The sequence below is a fragment of the Prunus persica genome, chromosome G8 (genome assembly GCF_000346465.2).
Source record: "Prunus persica cultivar Lovell chromosome G8, Prunus_persica_NCBIv2, whole genome shotgun sequence".
NCBI lineage: Eukaryota > Viridiplantae > Streptophyta > Magnoliopsida > Rosales > Rosaceae > Prunus > Prunus persica.
The window spans coordinates 22,189,577-22,210,803 of record NC_034016.1 but is presented as its reverse complement, the minus strand read 5'-3'; the positions used below and the strand labels follow the sequence as shown (position 1 = coordinate 22,210,803).

Genomic DNA, 21,227 nt, shown 5'->3' with positions numbered 1-21,227 from the left:
AAAAAAAAACATAACAAACGAGGATGACAACAATAAACAAATTGAAACAATATGTCCAGAGTTACATTTGGATTTGGGTACAAAAGCATAAAAAAAGAAGCAGGTTTTATAACTAGGCACAATTTAAATAAATGAAACAAAGACTCTAATCGTAATTAATCAGCAACAGTGAATAATGATCAAAATACCCTAACCAAATGACCAAATTTACAACAATATTAATTTACGGAGCAGAAACGCGGTCGTCATCGAAGCTCCAGAGATCACCAACCATGCCTTCCTGAGCTGGAGGATGCTGGGTAGCTGTGGACTGCCCGTCCAGATAGGGAATCTGATAGAATTTCATCATGTTCTCGTACGCCATTAGCTCCTCAGAAAGCTTTTGCACTTCGTTCTCTTCCATGATTGCAATCGCATCCTTATTCAATATCCCTTCTTTCGTTTCCTCTAGCTCTTTCACCTCAGCTTCACCATAACAACAGCTGCTCCCATTCTGATTGCAACCCAGTAGCCCCGCCGTCGAAGAGTAAGCGCCATCTGAACCAGACCCGGAGTTTTCTTCCCCCGAAATAACAGTTGGGTCAGTGTTCACAAGATTCATGGAGCTCAACCCCTTGGAATTGGAATTGGAGGAAATTGTTGCAATCTGGTTTAGATCATACCCAAATCCCAAATCAAAGCTTTTTGGCATATGACTATTACTCAAATTCTCGCTACTGGTTTGAAACAGAGAAGGAGGATTGGGGTTTCTCAGATACGTTTGGGTGGGAATGTCGTCGTCTTCGTTGGGGAAATTGACCTTGGCTTTCTTACCGCGGATTTTGCGAGCCTCCCTATCGTAAGCTCTGGCTGCCTCTTCAGGGGTGTTGAAGGTACCAAGCCAAACTCGAACCCCTTTTCTGGGATCACGAATCTCCGCGGCCCATTTGCCCCACGGACGCTGCCTGATGCCTCGGTAGAGGTTCTTCCTCGCCCTCTTGGGGGGCTTCTCTTCTTGCCGGTTACCTGTTTGTAAAAATGCCAGGCTCAGAACCCAGAAGGATTTAGCTTCACAGAAAAATAAGATAGGGGTAGAAAGAAGACCGTACCTGAAGTGGGTTGGGCTCTTTTGCGTGGGGATGAGTCGGTACGAGTGAGTGGGCTGGGATTGTAGTCGAAGAAATTGTCGGGATTGAGCTTAGCGAAGGGAGAATTGGGCCATATGTCGGAGGCGGTGACACGAAGGCCACGGTTGCGAGGGATGAGATTAGAGAGAATAGCACCGCCACACATTCCTGGGCTTGAAGAAACTTATATGTATGAGACTCAGAGACAAATTTAGAAGATGTGAAGAAAGCTGAGAAAGGGTTTTAGGAGGACGGATAGATGAGTAAGAAATGAAGAGAGATGAGGGAGAAGGGAGGGGGTTTTGTACTGAGAGAGAGAGAGAGAATTGGCACTCCACTGCTAGATATATGTCTTTATCGGGAGCCTTCCTCTGATTTACCTACCCCTTTTTATTAATTTCTTAGCGTGGTCTTTAATTTTATCGGGCCTTGCGTGGATGGCAAGGCTATCTATCAGCACACAACTCTCGTTCAGTCTCTACTAATTGTAACGCGTACACTTTGAAAAAAGCTGTAATGATCAACGTGACAATTTTGAAAAAAGTTTAATAAAAGGAGAGGGGACAGATTCTAATTTATCATGAGAAATCTGAATTTATAAGTAACTCAAGTAGTAAAGTGCATTTTTTCTGCACTCGAGTTTTTAAGTTTGATTTTTCTTTTTCATTTATATAGAAGAAAAAAAAATAGAGTTGTATTGAGTAATTTTTCTATGGTGGCCCTAACCTTATATGTTTATTTTAATGCATCCATGTAAAAGGCAATTTAGTAATTTTAATAAACTGAACAAGGGAATTTTTTTCTTCTTCTTTTTTCGGGGTCATAATCGAACAAGGGAATTAGTACTTAGCAATGCTAGCAACTTGGCAACAAAGGAATTAATAAAAAAAAATAATGGGACAATCGCTACAACCCGATTATTGTATATAAATGAACCTTTTGTCAAACCCACCACAAAAAAGGTTAGAGCGCACATCAAACTTGAGTAACATGTTGCAAGTGGAAGAGCAATTCCAAAACAGGTGGTAGTATACTAGTATTGTTGGGTAACAATGTCGAGCGGTTTTACATTTGTTTACTCCTAACCTAAACAACTTTGCTTTACTCCAACACCCCAGTGCGCTGACCTTGCAACTTGGTAGATAATTAACATAAGCGAGATGCGATGCGAGAGTGAGCGATGCAAGCTAAACTTGTTTACAAACCGCCAATTAAGCCCATGGTGTGTGTGTGTGTGTATAACATGCTGGTTGTTTTGAACTGAAATGTAAAAGAAAACTAGGTAGCCAGCTGACGATTAGTTGCATATTTGACTGTCAATTTTGTAATATCTTAATACGCACCTCTTTCGTACTCACGTCGTCTTCTCCTCCTCCCACCCACCCAACAAAAAAGGAGAAGAAAAGAATCAAAAGCCCATCACAACACATAGTCTCTGAGCCCAAACCCATAACAGGCATCAGGTTGGCCCAGATCCGTAGCAGCAAACACCCACCAGTCACCGCCCAAGTTACTCTCAAATCAATGCCAGCAGTGTTTGGTTGGGGATTTCTTTACCAACGTGCACCCAACCCATGTAAACTCTCTGTGCAGTGCGCAGCACATATTTAATCAATCAATTAATTTGGATTCTGGATATCACAAACTTGAACCATTCCTCTGGCCACAAATACTAAAAAAGAAAAGAAAACTTGAGCCACTTTTCCTATTTAAGAAAACTCTGTCTTCACCTTGTGCATAGCATTAGCATACATTGGTTACAAGAATTGTAATAATGGCTCTCACCCGTTTCCTCTTTGCCACCTCTATGCTTCTCTTGACATTTCTAGTCATTGCCTCTGCTTCTGATTATGGCTCTGCTCCCAAGCCAAAGGTTGATGATCATGACACTCCAAAGCTGCCAAAGGTTGAAAAGCCAAAGCCACAAGAAGTATATGCAAAGCAACTACCTCACATCATTGGTATTCAAGGGCTTGTTTTGTGCAAATCAGGCCTTAAAAGCTTCCCCATTAAAGGTATATATAGTCTCTAATTCTAATTCTATGTTAAGTAATCACCAATTATATGTTAAGTCAGTGAGTGCTGATCATAATGTTCTGTTGGGTTGGATTAATTGTAGGAGCTGTGGCAAGGATAACATGTCTGGCTGAAGATGAATACGGCTACGAGACCGCCCCTTTCTCCATACTGAGTGGAGCAACTGATGCAAAGGGTTACTTCTTCGCAACATTGTCACCTTCAGAGCTTCAAGATAAGTGGAAGCTCACAGAATGCAAGGCCTTCCTTGATTATTCTCCCTTTCAATACTGCCAAGTCCCTACCGATGTTAACCATGGGATTACTGGTCATCTGCTTGCTTCTTATCGCATCATCAACACCAAGAAGATCAAGTTGTACTCTGTGGGACCCTTCTTCTACACCTCTGAGACTGAACCTAAATCAACCCCTAATAATGGCTATTAATTCAATTGATTGATTCTTCATTGTTGGTGCTTTGCTTGCTTGATTTTTGTTATTGGTGGTAAGAGGTTTTAGGCTCTGCCATTTTGGGATTATTAATTTGTAATAAGGTGCTTTGCTTTCTGCTTGCTCTGTTAGAGCATGCCTGTTTTTTCCTTTTGTTTTTTTTATAATACAAGAAGACGTTTATCCTTTCATAAGCCTTTGAATTCCCATAATGAACCTCCTCTTTTCTTCAATTGGACATATGTACTTCCCATAATGTTGTTGAAGAATAGACAGACAGATCGAGTTGTTCTTCCAAAATTTTACTCAAATAAGGTTGTCAAGCGACATGTTTTTCCATCCTTCCGTCAATATATAATTGATTGAGATGCATTTCTTGTGTGTGAATATAGTGACTGAAAAACACAACTCACATATTTTTGGAGGCTTAAATGCGGTTATTTTTTACCCATTCAACTAATTTAGTCCTTGTGTTTCAATTTGATTACTTTTGTCTATGTGTTTTACTTCATTCCTCCCAATTACCATTAGGAAAATTAGGCTTAAATGTCAAAATATTTCGTTTGTTGGAACTTTCCAGCCAATATAGTAGATGTGTTTTACTCCATTAGCCAATATAGTCATTTTGTTCCATTGAAGTTAGTACATTACAAATCATCTAAAATTACTCGCTTCTTGAAACTATGGTCAAATCCCACATTGTTCTCTGTAAATTTAATAAAAATAAAGTGCAATAACTGTATAAAAGAAATTAAAATACATTGACTACATTGACTGCCTAACTGAGTAAAACACACGCAGTTTTGAAGAAAAATGAATTAATATCTCCTCCCTTGTCCTTCCTGGCTTCCTCAACTGGCCATGGCACTCAGACTCAGGCCAATGCCATAACGAGTAGTTGGAAGAGAAATACTTATAATTGTAATATTGCGACATGCATGGAACAAGAGGGTCGTGGATGCATGAACGACGACGGCCTGAATTTTTTATCGCCCAAGTTGTAATGATTTTCAAGCATTATCTAAACAAAATCTGGCTTCTATGTAAAATACTCCAAACCACCTCAACAAGCTACACATTCATTGTATCCAAAAACGACGTGGCTTATATTATACAAATATATATATATATATATGCTTGATGTATTATCTATGTCGATCGTGCAACCAAGTCAGTTCCTGTAATTCATTTTCCCTTTATATATATATGTATATGGACCATGGTGATGCTCTCTATCCATATCCATCTTAATTAGCAAGCATACCTCAAAAGTCGTTGACAATACACTCAATGGCTTTTAACCGTTTCTTCTCTGCAACCTCTTTGCTAGTCTTGGCATTAGTAGCATTGCTGATTACGCCTTCTTCTGCTGCTAGCAATAATCACTATGATGAGATAAACCTACAACCAACCAAATCCATTTTGGGCATTCAAGGCCTTGTTTATTGCAAATCAGGCCCTAAAGTCATCCCTCTCGAAGGTACGTATCTCCATTAAACTCTATGAAAGTCACTCACTTAAAGATTGAATACACCCCTTAATTAATTTCCGACTCTAATTCTGAGTTAACCCATCCATCTCCATGGACCATGCATGCAGGGGCGGTGGCCAGGATAACATGTGAGGCTGTGGACGAATATGGGATGGAAAGTGCACCCATGACCATCTTGAGCGATGCAACTGATGCCAGGGGTTATTTCTTTGCAACACTTTCTCCTTATGAGATTGAAAATCACAAGAAGCTCACTCAGTGCAGAGCCTTTCTCGAACTCTCTCCATTGGAGTCTTGTAACGTTCCCACAGACTTGAACAATGGAATAAGTGGTGCTGTGCTTGCTTCATATCGTCTCCTCCACGACAAGAACATAAGGCTTTATACTGTAGGGCCTTTCACGTTCACATCATCCTAATAATATCAATGGAATAAGTGGAGCTGGGTTCGCAGCCCACGAAACAAGAAGAAGAACAAATGTAACAAGCCTCATTTGTATTAATCTTTGTTATTATTATAATTTTACTGCTTCATTAGGCTAATAATGGGATTGAGCCCCATATACTTGACTTGAACCACAAGACAGAGCCCGTGACTCTTCGACTTTGACATCACCGGAATCTTCTTGATCGTACCTATTAAAAACCTTTGGTTTTCTCGCGCCTTTTCTTCCTCCCAAAATCAAGATTTATAGATATTACCATCATTATATTAATTAATTAATTAATTAAACCCAAAGAAAGCATGGCAAAGGAAGAAGAAAGAAATGGAAAACAATACAAAACACGAGCAGAGGAGGCAGACAATTTCAATTAGTATTGGTGGCGGTGGTGGTGGTATTGGAGGGCTGGATGTGTTAGGCGGAGCCTTGGCTATCGCAAGTTTGGTAGCAACCTTCTTCACCATCAACAAATTAAGAGAAGGCCGCCATGTCAATAAGAATCTAACAACACCCACCAATGACTCATCCCAAGGATCCATGGAAAACGAGTGCTTCACAAAGGAGGACGACGACGACGAGGGAACCACCCAATGCCGGTATGTTCCTCACAATTCATGCTTGTTTGTTTGTTTGTTTATGATGGGCTAAGTTAAGTGTTTTTCTGATGGCTATGGTTTAATTTACAAAGAATCAAGTGATGAAACTTCAAAGACGATGCCTGCCCAAATTGAGCCCTACCAGATGGTAATAATCCAATCCAATCCTATCCTACCCTATCATATCCCTCCCTACGACCACTCTAGCTAGTTGCACATCAGGATTTATAGTATCTCTATAAATCAATGAAAAGAACGAGACATCCTCAGTATGTAAACGCCAAGAAGAGAATCTCCCCACCCATAATGACTTGGAAAAACCAAGTATTGCAAGTGCAGCCTTGTTGCCAGCAGCGCATGGCAGACTAAAATGGATAACAACTGCTCCGAAGAGCATGTTTTAGAGAAAGTCGGTGATGGAAGTATGGGGGAGTTGCCAGAGAACTCATCGCCAAAACTACAGGAAACAAACGACGGCCTAGAGAAGTTGGAGAAAGAAGACAAAACAGTCCAAACAGATAAGCACGACAGGGACAGTAATCTAACAAGAACGAGGAGGTTGTTGAACAAGGAGTGGGAGAAAGAGGAGCCCTTGATGGAATACATCCAACGAGCACACTCAACTACATTGAACATTTGGATATCATTGCTAATGATCGTGATTTTGTCGTCGTATAATTATGTTTTCGATCCTGACCATTCTTTCTTTCATTGATGATCAGTGAAGCAACAGAGAAAATTTAAGTCCACAAACAGTTTATCTTTGTTACTTGTTTACGCTTGAACGTTAAACAATGACTCCAAAGCAACCCAATCGCATTAGGCGACGCAAATACCAAGGCAGTTCAACATTTAAAAAATAATAAGTAAAACAAAGAGAAAAAAGATACGTGAACACTACACCACAGAAAAAAGAATTATGTATAGCAAGATTCGTACAACCAACCCTCTGTTTCTTGCTAAGCTTTTTGTCATTTTCTGTCGTCTCCTCTCCTCTCTCACAATTTTCTTTACAAAGTGTATATACTAAGCCTAAGTATTCACTCCGTTTCCTATATACAGTAGTAGTACCCTGAATTTAGACTTTGCTCATTCTCATGCTGCCAGCTTATTTGGCCCTATAGTCTCCAACAAATAGATGAAAAGAAAACTACGGAGCTAATTAAACAAAAATCTTTCCTTTTTTATTATTAAAACAGGACGGAATTTCAGTATTTCTGTAGGCAAAACTTCATACCCATGCCTGTATGCAACGGATGGATGGGTGGATTGAGCTTTAACGGCTCCGTGAATTAGCATTCAAGATATCGGGGATTGTCCACTGAGCTAGGCCAGCTGCAACCCGTAGACCATCCCAAGACACCTAGAATTACATCAATGCTTGAGCATGCCCTAACCTGGGAGGGGAGAAAAATCTCATGTCAGGACAGAAAAATTCACCAAGTCATACAATCAGGGTTCAGAGATAACGTCTGCAAAATTACCAAACTTTCCGCGCTTCCTTCAACATGAAATAACATGACAGCCATTCCCCTTTCCTTGTCGATCTCAGCCTGGTCATTGTGGTAAAGGTGTTACAGACATAAATGAGAGGGGAGATATATAAAAAGCAGAAATTACTAGCTCCAACCACTCACCACACAAGAACAAATAGTAATGCCCACAGCTGACAGTGCTGTTGTAACCTCAGCCATCATACCTGAAATTATTGTTTTAAAGTTTAAACAGGTCCAACAAGTAGATTGAAAAGATTTTTGAGTAGTGTCACTTATGTTTTAACCTCCAGACATAACAAAAGGAAATCTAACAATGATTAGTTCAATAAAAGCTGTACCTTTTCGATCTACGGAAACCACGCAAAACCATTGTATGGAGTGCCCTTCAATACTATGCCAAGAGGCAACCTTGCTGGCCTGCCAACTTTCTAAACTGGGCAAGGCTTCCTTGCACATTGGAATATTAGCTTGTAACATTCTGGCAACACCATTTCCTTGTGACAACATCTCCCCTTCCGCCTTCAAACTTACATGGTGGACATTCTTGTTGTGTTTTCCATTCACCTTGGAAACCCCAGCACTTCCATTTCTAATTTGAAAGGGATCTTCAGAACTTCGTTCTGGCAATGACAGTTCTACAACATTCACCATCATTTTCTCCCATATAGGTTTGTATCCTTTGGAGGCTTTTTGGAGCTCTTCTTCTTCGCTCTCTTCTTCAGAATCAGCAATGAAGTCATTTACTTTGTCTGCTGTTATTTCAGCAGCAGACAGGGCAGCTTGCTCCCTTAAGAACTACAGTCATGATGAAAGGTTTACTATTAGAGCACAGCAGAAGTAAAAAGGAAAAGTAAAATTAAATCACAATCCAACCAACACAAGCTACCTTCATAATTTTGTGTCTGGCACTACGAGTTTTTGCATGTTGCAGCCACTGCTTGTGCCTCTGAAAAGCTGATTTTCCGGTAAGTGACTGGGGAAAGAGAGAGAAAAATATGAGCCCTAAACGCACAAGCATGAGATAACTAAATGATGAGCATGTCAAATTACATGGGAATTACTATAAATAACTCCTATAGAAGTCTGTAGAAATTAGAATTCTATCCATAAAAAGACCTGCCTAATGGTCAAACCTAGAACGTATCAAATTTTTGTTCTTCCAAATAATTGAGAGCTAGAGCTGTTTCATAGCCACAATTTACGGAATCATAAATTGGGTATCAAATACCAATTGCTACTTTTTTAACCTTGACGAATTGAGCTTGAAATAATTAGCATGCTACTGCTGAATTCAGCTTAGACTATTCCAAATTTTGCCACATAATGTGTGTGCGCTAAAATTTTGTACATCTTATAGTATACATTTAAAGAAAGGCAAAGATAGATGATGGTTGACAAATACTGACATTATAAGTGATTATCTCGACAACTTCTGCATTTGCAAGTACGTGCATAGGAGAAACAAGATTGCCATTGACCTGCAACAAATCGAAGTTCATCCTAGTTTTAATTCTATAGAATGAAACTAGGAATTTAGAATTGAAAAAGAATATCAGTCAAATGTAAGGAAAGTACCTTAGCTGCTACCATTTTGTTGCCAATTTCAGTGTGTATCATATAAGCATAGTCAATAACAGTTGCTCCTTTAGGAAGATTTTTTATCTGTACATATTGTAAAAATATCTATCAACATAATCAAGCATAATTTTCTTGTATGTAAAGATTTATGTTCTTCTTATCCAATTAAATATAACAACAATCCCAATTATGAAGCAATCCAATTTCTTACCTCTCCCCTTGGCGTAAACACAAACACACGACTGCCTAATAGATCTCTAGTTATAGTTTCTACAAATTCTCGAGAGCTCATGTTGCCAACAAATTCCTCTTGCCATTCTCTGATTGCATTGAGCCAGCCAATCTGGAGGAAACAAGAGACTTGATCCATGAAATTAGAATCAAAATCATGGGACATGAAAGGGGTCTGCCAAGAACTCCCCCCAAGGACAACTAATAACGAATCAAAAAATAGCAATGAATACAGGTACAATACCCTGAGTGCAATGTTTGCATTGTTAAGGCAGACAGTCTTCCCTCTCGAACTTCTACCATAAGGGATAGTACGCCCAACAAAACCAGTAACAAAGCCTCTCCCACTATAATGAGAAGCAATGCCTCTCTGAGCTATCAGATCCATCTCTTCTGTTCTTATCTGCCCAAACAGAAAGCCACTGATTTAAATGAACTCCGAAATAACTGAAGTTACCCAATATCAACTTTGGAAAATATGAACATGCTCAAAAAGAGCATCTGATAATACCTGCACTTCTAGCCGCAACATGCTTTCATACAAGAAAGGAATTACAGTTGTATGGAGACTCTGATAGCCATTCGGTTTTGGGGTGGCAATATAATCTTTCATCTGCCAGAAAAGATAAACAGCTACTTGTAAATTTACAAATAACTTCTGCTGATGCTTAACTTGAATCTTGTAAGAGTTCAAAGACATACGCACCGTTCGAGGAATAGGGGTCCAGATTCCATGAACCAGCCCAAGAACATGGTAGCAGATCTGCAGAGAAAACAACAATAAAATGAAACAAATTAGTACAGGAGTCAGCAAAGAATTCCCTATCTCCTGGAACAAGAAAAAAAATACCTGCTGTGGCGTGCACAAAGGCCCAACTCCAAGAGATGGCTTTGGTTTGATTACAATTCGGAGCTGGTAATAACGAAGAAAAGCTTTAAGTCAATGAAGAAATATGAATCATCATTAAGTGTCCTCAACAAAAGTTGAAGGTTAGTTGAAGGTAAATATCAGAACAAACCTGTGCAATTTGATTGACCTCATTAATTGAACCTTTAGATTTGAGCACAGCTTTATAGATACTGCAAGCGAACATAAGAGCTGTCCATGTTAGCCTGAGAAATAGTCCTCATAATAACTGTTGAAAATAGACCATGAGAAAAACTAACTACTGAAATATGAATCAGAAATTATGATTTAGCAGACAAAGCATGACACACTAAGCTTGAAAGTAACATCATCTCATTACAAGGGTTACAAGAGTGATAGGTGGTCATGTTCCATGCCACCTTAAAATCTCTTTGAATAATGTCCTTGTATTTCTTGTGCCAGATAACAAAACAGTATTTAAAGCATATAATCAAGTCAGAAAGAATAATGCTTGTAATGAGTTTAGACATACCAAGCAGGCTTCAAAATGAATGAGAAATGTAATAGGAGTTATGGTCTGACCTGTATGGTTCCTTACATACAACGCGAACTTCAGTTTCAACAGTCATGAGTTCTAAGAACTCATCATCCTCAATCTTCTTCATCAAAATTTTGTTTGCCTAGCACAAAGAACTAAGGTTTGATGAGCAAATGTCACTGATAACACAGTCCAGGAAAGATAAACTGAGAACTTCTACTGGATGCCAAAACAGCAACAATGAAATAGATAATCTTCCTTAAGCATTATGTAGACCTTGTTTAACGAATTAATGCATTACCTCCACAAGTTCTCTCCCATGCTCTTTGTAGAGGTCTGCAACTCTTCTCTTGATCTTAGCATAATCTTCAGCGTTTGTGTACATGAAGGAAAGGTTTTCAAGTTCTAACTGCAATATGGTATCAGCGCATTATTAGACTACAAATTAACAGAAGCCATCATATATGAAAATAAAATATATTTAAAACTTTATCACTATAAATTATCTCAGTCATCATAAACTTGAAATTCAGTTGTGAAACCCCTCGACCCAAGACAAGCATAACTTTTTTGTCTTGTCTAAAGTATACCTTAGGATGTAAATTTAAGTCACAACTCAATGACATTTCAAATTTCAGAATGTGACGACTTGCGATCAGAAACTACTTATTTAAGCTACAATCAATCATAATATAGGTCCAAGGGTGCCATTATAGTGCAACAGTTGAAAACTGAAAAAGTGAGAATTGACAAGCATAAATGTGTACCTTGATTTGGTACATCCCAAGCAACTTTGCTAGTGGAGCAAAGACCTGCAATGTCTCACGTGCAATGCTGGACTGGACACAACAAAACATCAAACTGTGTCAGGCTATCAGCTACTTATAACCAATGAACTTTAAACAGACAACACATCACCTGCTTATGTGGGGGCATGTGTGAAAGAGTACGCATGTTATGTAATCTGTCAGCTAATTTGACGATGATAACTCGAACCTGGGGCAACAACTAATTTAGTTTCCGAATAATTCATCCACACACAACATTTAGAAGAATGATAATAAATAGATCCACCTCCTCTGTCATGGCTAGAAGCATCTGCCGTAGGTCATCTGCTTTTACATCTTGTACAGAATCCTGCTCGCTCTTACATTTCAATTTTCCCAGCTTTGACACCTAAACACAAGGAGAAGGACATTGAAGTACTGCATGCCGAATTAATTGGGAGGTTTTTGAAACATTAAAAGAGCTATTTAAAACATAAAAGCAGAAAGTTATTAATACTAGACACATTAAGGCACGGCACCTTAGTTTCTCCTTCTACAATATGGCGCACAGTTGCGCCAAACTCCTCCTCTATCCTTTCGAAAGTAACAACATTGGTATCCTCGACTGTATCATGTAGTAATCCAGAAGCAATGGACTCCCAATCCAACTCCTAGGAGAACAGATACAGTTAGAATCAATTGAAATATGGGAATAAACATATAGAAAGAGGCCTACTTCTAACTTTGCAAGACTCACAAGTTCCCCTAAAATACGTGCAACTTCGACTGGATGAATGATGAAGGGCTCTCCACTGCGCCTTTTCTGACCATCATGGGCCTCAAAAGCCAGCTACACAACCAAAAACTAACGTTATATACAATCACCAATCTTATTCAATGGACTTTGAAGACAAGTAACTAAAATTTCTTGTTAGACATATGGCTGACCTTAAGAGCATTGTGGACAAGTTCCAGTTCTTTGGGTGAGAGGTATGAGATAGTCGGCTTAAGATCCTGGGATAATCAGATTAAAGATAACATAATGCACACCATAAATATCTCTGTTGGAAAAACACTATCATTCTCATTAATGCGTACTTAGGCAATAATCAAAGTTTACCTCCCACAACTTTTCAGGAGAAACCTCATTCAAGGCATCTGAAGACAAAGATGAAGAACACTGCAGATGCCATCTCTTACAAGCAACATTAAGCAAACCTGATTTAAAAAGTCTTCCAAGAACTACAAAGTCTGAAGCTTCGGCAGAATACCAACCTCCTATGTTACAGGGTTCACATCTCTGTAAAGAGTACATTATCAAACAGATTCCATGATTAATAACCATGCAAGATTGTTGTGCGAACAACATACCACTAACACTATAAGGGAGGCAGTTCAAAAATTTAAAGAGTTGCATCAGTAAGATTCTTGAAAAGAAAACTATCTACTTGGTGATACTGTGCTTATTTTAATAGCTGCATTGATATGGTGCACCATTTCATCCATTTATGGACATGATCAACTTGAATGCTGCCTAGGGACTAAGCCAACATGCCAGGATGTAAGAAGCAATACTTGCACCCAAAATCAAGATAAGCCGAAACTATCTCTAATCAAGGAACTTGGTTTTCAATCAGTGGCAGAAAGTAAATCCATAATACATAAAGAACTTACATTATTAATCCGGTTTCTTCTTCCATTTCGCGCATACGGCAACCACGAACACTGAGGAGGATGAGCTGTGCTCGCAAGAAACCCAGTCAAGACTCTTGGAGCTTTCCACGCACATGAGAGCACGCTACAATCATATCTCCCACTCCCGTCCCCTTTCGACAGCTTACATACGTTCACGCATTCTAAAGAAACTGCAACAATTCACACATTCCGAAATCAACTAGTGAAATTTAATTCCCTAATGCCCTGTTTGGATGCTTGGAAAACCAGTACAAAATAATTCGAGAATTTCAGGTTCACGTTCTTGCAATTTGCAAATCAAAGGAAAACAAAAACAAAAAATGGAACGTGCAGTGTCCATACTAGGCTAAGTTCACTAGGGTTTGGTAAAACCAAGTCCAATACAAGAGAATCCAAAATTCATCAGTGTCCTACATTTTCTGAGCAGGCAACGAAGAAGCGAGCAGAGATACATACCTGACATGGAAGGAGCGGAAGCCATTTGTAACAGAAGGGAGCAATCTCATTGAATCGAACTGAGCATTAAACGACACATACGAAGGACGCAACGCAGAAGGAAGAAAGTAGATTGGAAACTGATTGCAGCCAACCAAAATTCAAGCGCGCGCGTTTAATAAGATAGAGAGGGTGTTGCTCCACTGAGAATCGGAGAGCTTATCTCGAATCGGAGAGCGGTACGCGGTGTCCGCAAAACGTTCGGTTTCGGACAAATAAGCGACGGACTGAAACTAAGAATTTGGCCAACAGATAATTTGGAGAGAGAGAGGGAGGGATATCGAGGAGCTTAGCCAAGGCCACACAAATGCCGTTTGATAAAGATATTTTCTTTTTCTGATTTTGAATTGTTTTTTCTTTATGAGCGATTTTAAGCGACAATGCTATGGTGCGGAGAGAACAGATTTGGACTTTAAGCCATCATGACCACATGATGACACGCCATAATTTGGGATGCAAGGGAAAACGCTCTTAACCACTTTAACTACAGTTAATCTACGATTTTGTATGTTAATTTGAAAATTATGCCCTTTAAGTTCTGTAAAGTTTCTATTATGCTCCAAGCAGTACATCCTGGAATTTCTCTACAGGATGGAAACTCGAATTTGGATGTCTAAAGGGAAGCTAACTATCCTGGTCAACTGACCTAACACACGTATACATGCGTGTATCAATTCTAATACAGCTAACAAAGTGCTTTATTTGGTCATTTTATGTTAAATTAATTTGTTAGTCATTTGATACTTCGAAATTTCTTTGGAGATTTGAATACTTTCCTAAAATACTGTAATCATAATATTTTTTTATGATTAACATATTTATGACTATAATTAACTTAATATACCTAATTATTATAGTCTAAAATATCGATAATATCGACGAAATATTGAGGGTATTATCATTTTTTTCAGTCAATGATATTTTGGAATGTATCCATACACATATCGTATAAATATCAATAATATCGAAAAATATTGATGTCGATAACATCTCTCGCACTTCAGCAATATTTGGCCAAAATATTGTTATAATATCGATAATTTCAAGATGATGAAGACAATGAAAATTTTGAAGAGTTATTTACGCTAACACCTCATAAGGTTTCTTGTGTTTTCACAAAATTCCCTCATCTAAAAAATTACACGAACACTTCTTGATGTTTCAGTTTGTTTTCATGAAACCCTTTTTCGTTGATTATTTGTCCAAAAATTGATGATTTCATTTTAAAAAAACTTATGCAAATGACAAAATTAACCTCAATGAAGTATATGTAATCTAATCTCAAAGGCCAACTTTGTCATTTGGATAAATTTTTTGATATAAAATTATCAATCTTTGGATGAAAAAGCAATGAAAATGAATTTTGTGAAAATAATTTAAAACCTCAATGGGTGTTCTTTTAATTTCTAAAACCTCAAGGATTTTGTGAAAAAACTGAAAACCTTAGGAGATGTTAGTATAAATAACTCAAATTTGAACTTTATAAAAACTTTATGTGGTACTAAGTCACTTATGTATCTTACCATGCAATCGTTATAAATAAATGATTATGGTGTGTTTAATATTCTTTAATTAATTACTACATATTTTATACACTCACAATGTTTGTCAACTCGCTATATAATCAACTTAAATCAATTAAACTCATCATGCAATGCATTTCCTTCTTCTTCTTTTTTCTTTTTTTTAGTGATAAAGTAATAAATAATTGAATAAATAAACATCTTCCAAAGTTTCAAGAAAATTTTTCAAGTTTTTCTTACAATTTATGTGGTTTTTATTCAATTTTTATTGATATTGATAATATTCTAATATTTTCATTAAATTTTACGTGTTTTTAAACTATTAATATTTTAAACCTTGATAATTACTAGATATTCCGCACAAGGGGGATACCACAGTAGAAAAATGGGTAAAACTCTTCCCTTCCTCCCCCTCCTTCCCCAAGTTCGATTTCACTAAAAGACGATCTTGAGAAAACCCATTCCCCCTTCCTAGCGAATGACAAAAAAATGACTACATATTCCATTGAACAGAATCTGGTGGCCAGGGAACTTAATTATGGCTAATATTGTGACATGTGGAATCTGTGCATATAAGACGAGGCAAACTTTGTAATGTCTGCTGCTTATGTTATGTTATGTTATGATATCCTTCCACAACAATACAACACATTCAACCAAAAAACAAAGTCCTTTTTGAGTTTTGACTTAGTGCAAAGTGTCCAAAGATAAAATAATAAGAAGAACCCATCTTAATATACGTGGCCTCTTTTCCATTATATATATTTGGCTGCTAGAGTAATAAGAATATACCTTTTCCCAGATAAAAAGCATCCATCTGCTGCCTTTTTGTTTGTGCTAATGTTTTCATACAGATTGAAAATTATAATATATATCATCTTTGTGTGGTCCTTGGGAAACCAAATGAGTCGTAAATAAATAGAATACATTGCTTATAGCCAAGGGGGAAGTATGAACAGACGAAATCCAGGAGAAATAAGAAAAATGAGAAGAAGAAAAAAATGTCACAAAGGGCCTAATTCAAACAAGTCTATCCGGATTAGATTGAGATGTGGCTGAAACTAGACGACCATTTTCCCCAAAGTATATAGCAAAATACTCTCTTTAAGTTGCCTCAACTTATATATACATATGTGTAAGCCAGTCCAATCAACATCAATTGCGAAAGATAGTCCAATCAACAAGTCCTTCAATATCTTTTGAAAAGAAAAAAAACAACAAGTTCTTCAATCTTTGCACAACATCATGATGCTACAAAAATATAAATATGTGTAGCACTCAACTTTTATTATATGTACCCTTTTTATTCTATATGCACTGATTTGATATAGCATCCTCAAGGTTTTGCAGTTACATGAACGTCATTGCCAACCGATTGAGCTTGGGTTGCCAGACAGACTGCAGCAAGCATATCGATCGATCTCGGCTTCTTCCTCTCTTTCATGGTGGTATCAGATATTGATGGGAGATGATGATTGCATTTCACAAAAAATTTCTCCTTTAAGATAAGATAGAGCCTGAAAATAAATAGAGAGAGAGAAAACAAAAAACAAAAATTTATCAGCAACTGCCTGCAAGTGCAACTCTCTTGGGTAGCAAAATTAAGTTTAACAATTAATGAGATCGATGGAGTTGTTACCTCGCTCGTGCAAGGTCTCAAATCTGGACAAGGCATTGTGCACTGAAAGGCGGTGCACATGACTCTAAACATTTCATGCATGTCTACATCCTCCCAGTCTTCATCTAGTAATTCATGGAATGCTCTCTTCATCAACAGTGGACGGGCCTATCATATACATACACACACACACACATATATATATATATATGTATCATATTCATCAACTGTTATTATTTAATTAGGCATTAGGTTTAGAACAACTAACCCAGTCAAGCAGAGTTTTGTCGTCCTGTGGCACGCTTGTTTTGCAAAACAGCCTCAAAAGCAAGACACCATAGGATAGGATGTCGGATTTTACTAGAGCAATTGATTCGAGGTCTAAATAATCCCGAAGTGAACACCTACCAATTGCAAACATTAATATATAAATAACAAGTAAAACATGATCATGCATGGGTTAATTATAATAATTAAGAAGCTATATGCGTACTTTTTGTTGTTGATTGGCTTTGTTAATTGCTTCAGATGAAGCCAGGTAGCTCGACCGAAACCAGAGATCTGTTCAAACAATTAACAATAGTAATTAGTGAAGAAAAATAATAACACACAATTAATTAGTTTGAAACTAATTTGGAGATTAATTTTAATTTTAATTTCACCAGTGGGCGTAAATCACGTCTGAGAAAAATGTTGCTGATGAGTAATTGGCCGTGAACAACAGGACCCTGAGGACTTTCTTCATGCATATATCGAAGCCCTCGAGCAATTTCTATAGCTATCTTGAGTTTATCTTGAAATGTCAATTTCAAATGTTTTCCTCTAGAGCCGTAGAGGTTTGTGTCTAATGAGCCTCTTTTTGTTGAGGGAAAGACGAGAATAGTAGTATTTTCACTCTGATAGTAACCAGCCAAGCTGAGTATGTTTTTGTGGTGCATAGACAAGGCTGCTTTCTTTTCTGCTTCAAGAACGTCCCTGCTCCAGCTCCTGCTCGAATCCGACGTGCTGTATCTCTTCACCATTACTTGGTAGCCATAAACAGGCAGCAAACCCTCGTAAGCCAAATACTCACTCTTCTCATCCCCTAGAATTATCCTTGTCCTGAACCCAAACGTCATCTCTTCCACCATCTCCCAGCTCAGCTCCAATGGCACTCCCAGCACAAAATCAGCCTCGCAGAATTTTCTTGATGAAGCATTGCAGTTTTGCAGAGAAGGCCCTTTTGAGAGTGCCTCAACTATGACCTTTTGATCACTTTCTTCGTGTGCCTCAGTCGACATAGTTGGCTTGGCTTTTGAGGATCTTTTTTCTTTCTTTCTATCTTCTCCAACTTGCTTGAGCTTCCGAGATATTACAAAAATGGCTTCCACAGCATCACTCAGCAGTACGCACTAGAGACACATTTGCAGTTATATATATAATATAGCGAGTAGGTTTTTTAGTTATTATACAACAAGGACAGACGTGATTAACTATTCCTTGGTCGGACCGATGATTGCATGAGTTGTCTTTTTGCTTCTTTGATTACTCGGTGTTGCCGGGCCGGGCGGCTTTTAATTTCATGTATTATTAATTTCGTATATGGATCATGAATAATTAATTAAAAACATAGCAAGCTTGCACATGAGTTCAATTTCTCTTCCCGTACATTACAGTAATTTAGAATATCGTATATGGATCATGAACAATTAATTAAAAACATAGCAAGCTTGCACATGAGTTCAATTCCTCTTCCCGTACATTACAGTAATTTAGAATATCGTATATGGATCATGAACAATTAATTAAAAACATAGCAAGCTTGCACATGAGTTCAATTTCTCTTCCCGTACATTACAGTAATTTAGAATATCGTTTTTTCCAAAAAAGAGAAAGTATTTTCAGTTCTGATTAAGCTTTCGAATTAGATTTAAAATAGGCATGGATGAACAAACATAACGTTTTTGGCATATATATATATTATTCTAATAAATGGGAAAACCTTTCAATATTCAAAACACAGCTTACTATAAATGTACTTGAATATTGGCATTAGATTGGGGAATATATATAGCATCATGAGATCCATTGTTAAAGAGTATTTAAATATTTATAATATACACTCACCAAAAAAAAATATATATATATATATATAATATACATAGACCGAAAGAGATCACAGACAGAAAAGGAAAGAAATATGAATACTAGACAGATATTTGGTTAGGATATATAAATTTTTGTTTTCTTAATTAATATTGAGTCGAAATGAAATCTTGTACACAGAGGATATGTATTAATTGATGACTAATTTAGGGGCAGAGTGGTGGAATCTGTACGCCCGCGGGTGCAATTTTGGCATTGTAACATTCAGTGGTAAGGGACGTGTCCTTCACAGCGCCGCCTAGGTAGGAGAAGTTAATGTCGGCCATCTCAATCCCGTCGCAAGGGTTTGAAGAACTGCATTGTAAGGAGACGGCAATATTTCTGGACGAGGTTCCCCTGATGTTTCTGAAATGAACGTTGCTGATCTTCCACTTTGATGGGGGCCCACCAGCTGGTCCAGTTCCAGCCTTCGGCTTCTTCTGTCCGTAGTTTTGATCAATCACAATTGGAATTTGAACCTGATCCATGACAATGTTTTCGTAGGTGATATCGCTTGCTTCTCCTGCACTTTCCGCAGCCCAGGTCTTGATTCTGGCACCATTGGTGGTGTTTCTCAATGTGCAGTTGCTCACATGGATCTGGCTCACGCTCTTGTCGTCTTTGCGCTTCCCAAGGCTTCCCACACTGCATTACAAAAACAAAATAGTAAATTTGGCTTACACTCTTCAAATTCAACTTACCTGCAACCTTTCACTTTTTGTTTCTATAAATAATACCCAATTTTTATAAATTAAAAATAAAATAAAAAATCCTCATGAACGATCTTAATTAAGGATTATTGCATGCATGCATGAAGTGATTACCTGATGCCATGTCCTGGGCCACAAGTGACGTTGTTGACAAGGATGTCGTTCGAGCCCTGGCCGATGGAAACACAGTCATCACCGGTTGCGATAACGCTATTAAGGACTTTGACATTAGTTGAAGTGCTTGTGTGCACGCCATCTGTGTTAGGGCTATCCCCTGGGGCAGTAATGTGGACGTTGTTCATCGTCAAGTTGGTGCAGCCATAGATGTGTGCGTGGAAGAACTTGCTGTTCAAGGAAGTGATCCTCTCGACCAGGGTGTTGTTCACATGGTTGAACTTAAGAGACTACAACAAACAAGAATCAAATAATTAAATAAATGGCCACATAACATAAACACGACTGCGTGCTCTTCTATTAGTTAAGTATGCTTACAGATGGGGCTTGAGCGCAGCTGGACTTGTCCTGGCAGCCATTGCTTTTCCATGTACTCTCACCTTGACCGTCGAAAGTGCCTTCACCGGTGACTATCAAACCGTCAATCATCTCAAATGTAAACCATTCTGGAGACGCGTATAGACTGAGATCGGTGCTGGCTTTCACATATCCCTCAACTTCAACTAGGATTGGCTCCTTTGAGCTGGTGCATGGCCCTTGAAATATCACAGGCCCTGTCATAAATGTCCCTTTGGGAATCAAAACCGTTGCTGGACCGGAGTAGTTTCCTCTACATGCAGCTACCCATGTCTTGATGAATGCCTGCATGCATGCGTAGACACAATTAATTAATACACGTTCATTGAAGAATAATTAATAGGAGAACAAAACATGCATGCATGATTTTGATGGAAACTCACCGATGCATTGTCGTCGCTAGGGCTTTCACCAGGGCCGGCTTCACCTGGGCCTGCTTCCTCTTCTGAAGAGTCCACCTTCTCATCATCACCCGGCAGCGACGGTAAATCGAGCTTGACACCAAGCTTGACACCAGCTGCGGTGCTCTTACCTCCTGGCATCTGGTTTTCAGTCTTAGCACCGAAGGTTGTGACATCAAATACTTTCCTATTGATTACTGCAACGCTACGACGGGCACTAGCCTTGAAAAGATGTCCACGGGATACGCCATCGGCCACGCAAGAAAGCAAAGCTAAGCCAAGAAGAATAATAGCCTTGGCTGATGATCTCTTTGCAATGGCCATATTTCCCATAGACATCTTTCTATGTACAGATTTTGTAATATTTTTTTAGAACTTTTTTATTTGTTTACTGAATTGAACAATTGGGCATTTGCCTTCATATATCCATTTTGGGGATCTATTCTTAGAAGCTCCAACAGGAAAACTATCTAAAAATTGTGATCCTAGTCTTTTCTGTTCAATACTAGTTCTATGTTTAGTGATATGTCCCCAATTTTAGCCATGCAAC

The 21,227-nt window shown here is 38.3% G+C and overlaps 6 protein-coding genes across 6 annotated transcripts; 2 read left to right on the top strand and 4 right to left on the bottom strand.

The window, feature by feature from the left end:
• Window positions 25–1,532, bottom strand: LOC18767585 (ethylene-responsive transcription factor ERF071). The gene is made up of 2 exons (XM_007200356.2): window positions 1,089–1,532; window positions 25–1,005 (listed from the first exon to the last, which is right to left on the bottom strand). Exons 1-2 carry the CDS (start codon window positions 1,270–1,272, stop codon window positions 224–226), a joined length of 966 nt encoding a protein of 321 aa, XP_007200418.1. The 5' UTR covers window positions 1,273–1,532; the 3' UTR covers window positions 25–223.
• Window positions 2,868–3,864, top strand: LOC18767218 (proline-rich protein 3). Its single transcript, XM_007201037.2, has 2 exons — window positions 2,868–3,121; window positions 3,226–3,864. The coding sequence occupies exons 1-2, from the start codon at window positions 2,881–2,883 to the stop codon at window positions 3,567–3,569; spliced, it is 585 nt and encodes a 194-aa protein (XP_007201099.1). The 5' UTR covers window positions 2,868–2,880; the 3' UTR covers window positions 3,570–3,864.
• LOC18768335 (proline-rich protein 3) lies at window positions 4,832–5,596 on the top strand. Its single transcript, XM_020570671.1, has 2 exons — window positions 4,832–5,052; window positions 5,172–5,596. The coding sequence occupies exons 1-2, from the start codon at window positions 4,863–4,865 to the stop codon at window positions 5,480–5,482; spliced, it is 501 nt and encodes a 166-aa protein (XP_020426260.1). The 5' UTR covers window positions 4,832–4,862; the 3' UTR covers window positions 5,483–5,596.
• On the bottom strand, window positions 6,980–14,133 carry LOC18766973 (putative GTP diphosphokinase RSH1, chloroplastic). Its single transcript, XM_007200254.2, has 24 exons — window positions 13,732–14,133; window positions 13,255–13,445; window positions 12,701–12,880; window positions 12,529–12,594; window positions 12,338–12,430; window positions 12,120–12,251; window positions 11,888–11,989; window positions 11,732–11,809; window positions 11,581–11,652; window positions 11,115–11,222; window positions 10,858–10,955; window positions 10,427–10,487; window positions 10,258–10,320; window positions 10,114–10,170; window positions 9,919–10,020; window positions 9,652–9,810; window positions 9,388–9,519; window positions 9,174–9,260; window positions 9,005–9,076; window positions 8,485–8,571; window positions 7,937–8,393; window positions 7,740–7,801; window positions 7,587–7,655; window positions 6,980–7,499 (listed from the first exon to the last, which is right to left on the bottom strand). Exons 1-24 carry the CDS (start codon window positions 13,754–13,756, stop codon window positions 7,395–7,397), a joined length of 2,658 nt encoding a protein of 885 aa, XP_007200316.1. The 5' UTR covers window positions 13,757–14,133; the 3' UTR covers window positions 6,980–7,394.
• Window positions 17,153–18,191, bottom strand: LOC18767793 (probable receptor-like protein kinase At1g80640). The gene is made up of 3 exons (XM_020553609.1): window positions 17,574–18,191; window positions 17,405–17,472; window positions 17,153–17,315 (listed from the first exon to the last, which is right to left on the bottom strand). Exons 1-3 carry the CDS (start codon window positions 18,189–18,191, stop codon window positions 17,153–17,155), a joined length of 849 nt encoding a protein of 282 aa, XP_020409198.1.
• LOC18766892 (exopolygalacturonase clone GBGE184) lies at window positions 19,118–21,079 on the bottom strand. The gene is made up of 4 exons (XM_007200606.2): window positions 20,660–21,079; window positions 20,238–20,561; window positions 19,860–20,149; window positions 19,118–19,680 (listed from the first exon to the last, which is right to left on the bottom strand). Exons 1-4 carry the CDS (start codon window positions 21,014–21,016, stop codon window positions 19,203–19,205), a joined length of 1,449 nt encoding a protein of 482 aa, XP_007200668.1. The 5' UTR covers window positions 21,017–21,079; the 3' UTR covers window positions 19,118–19,202.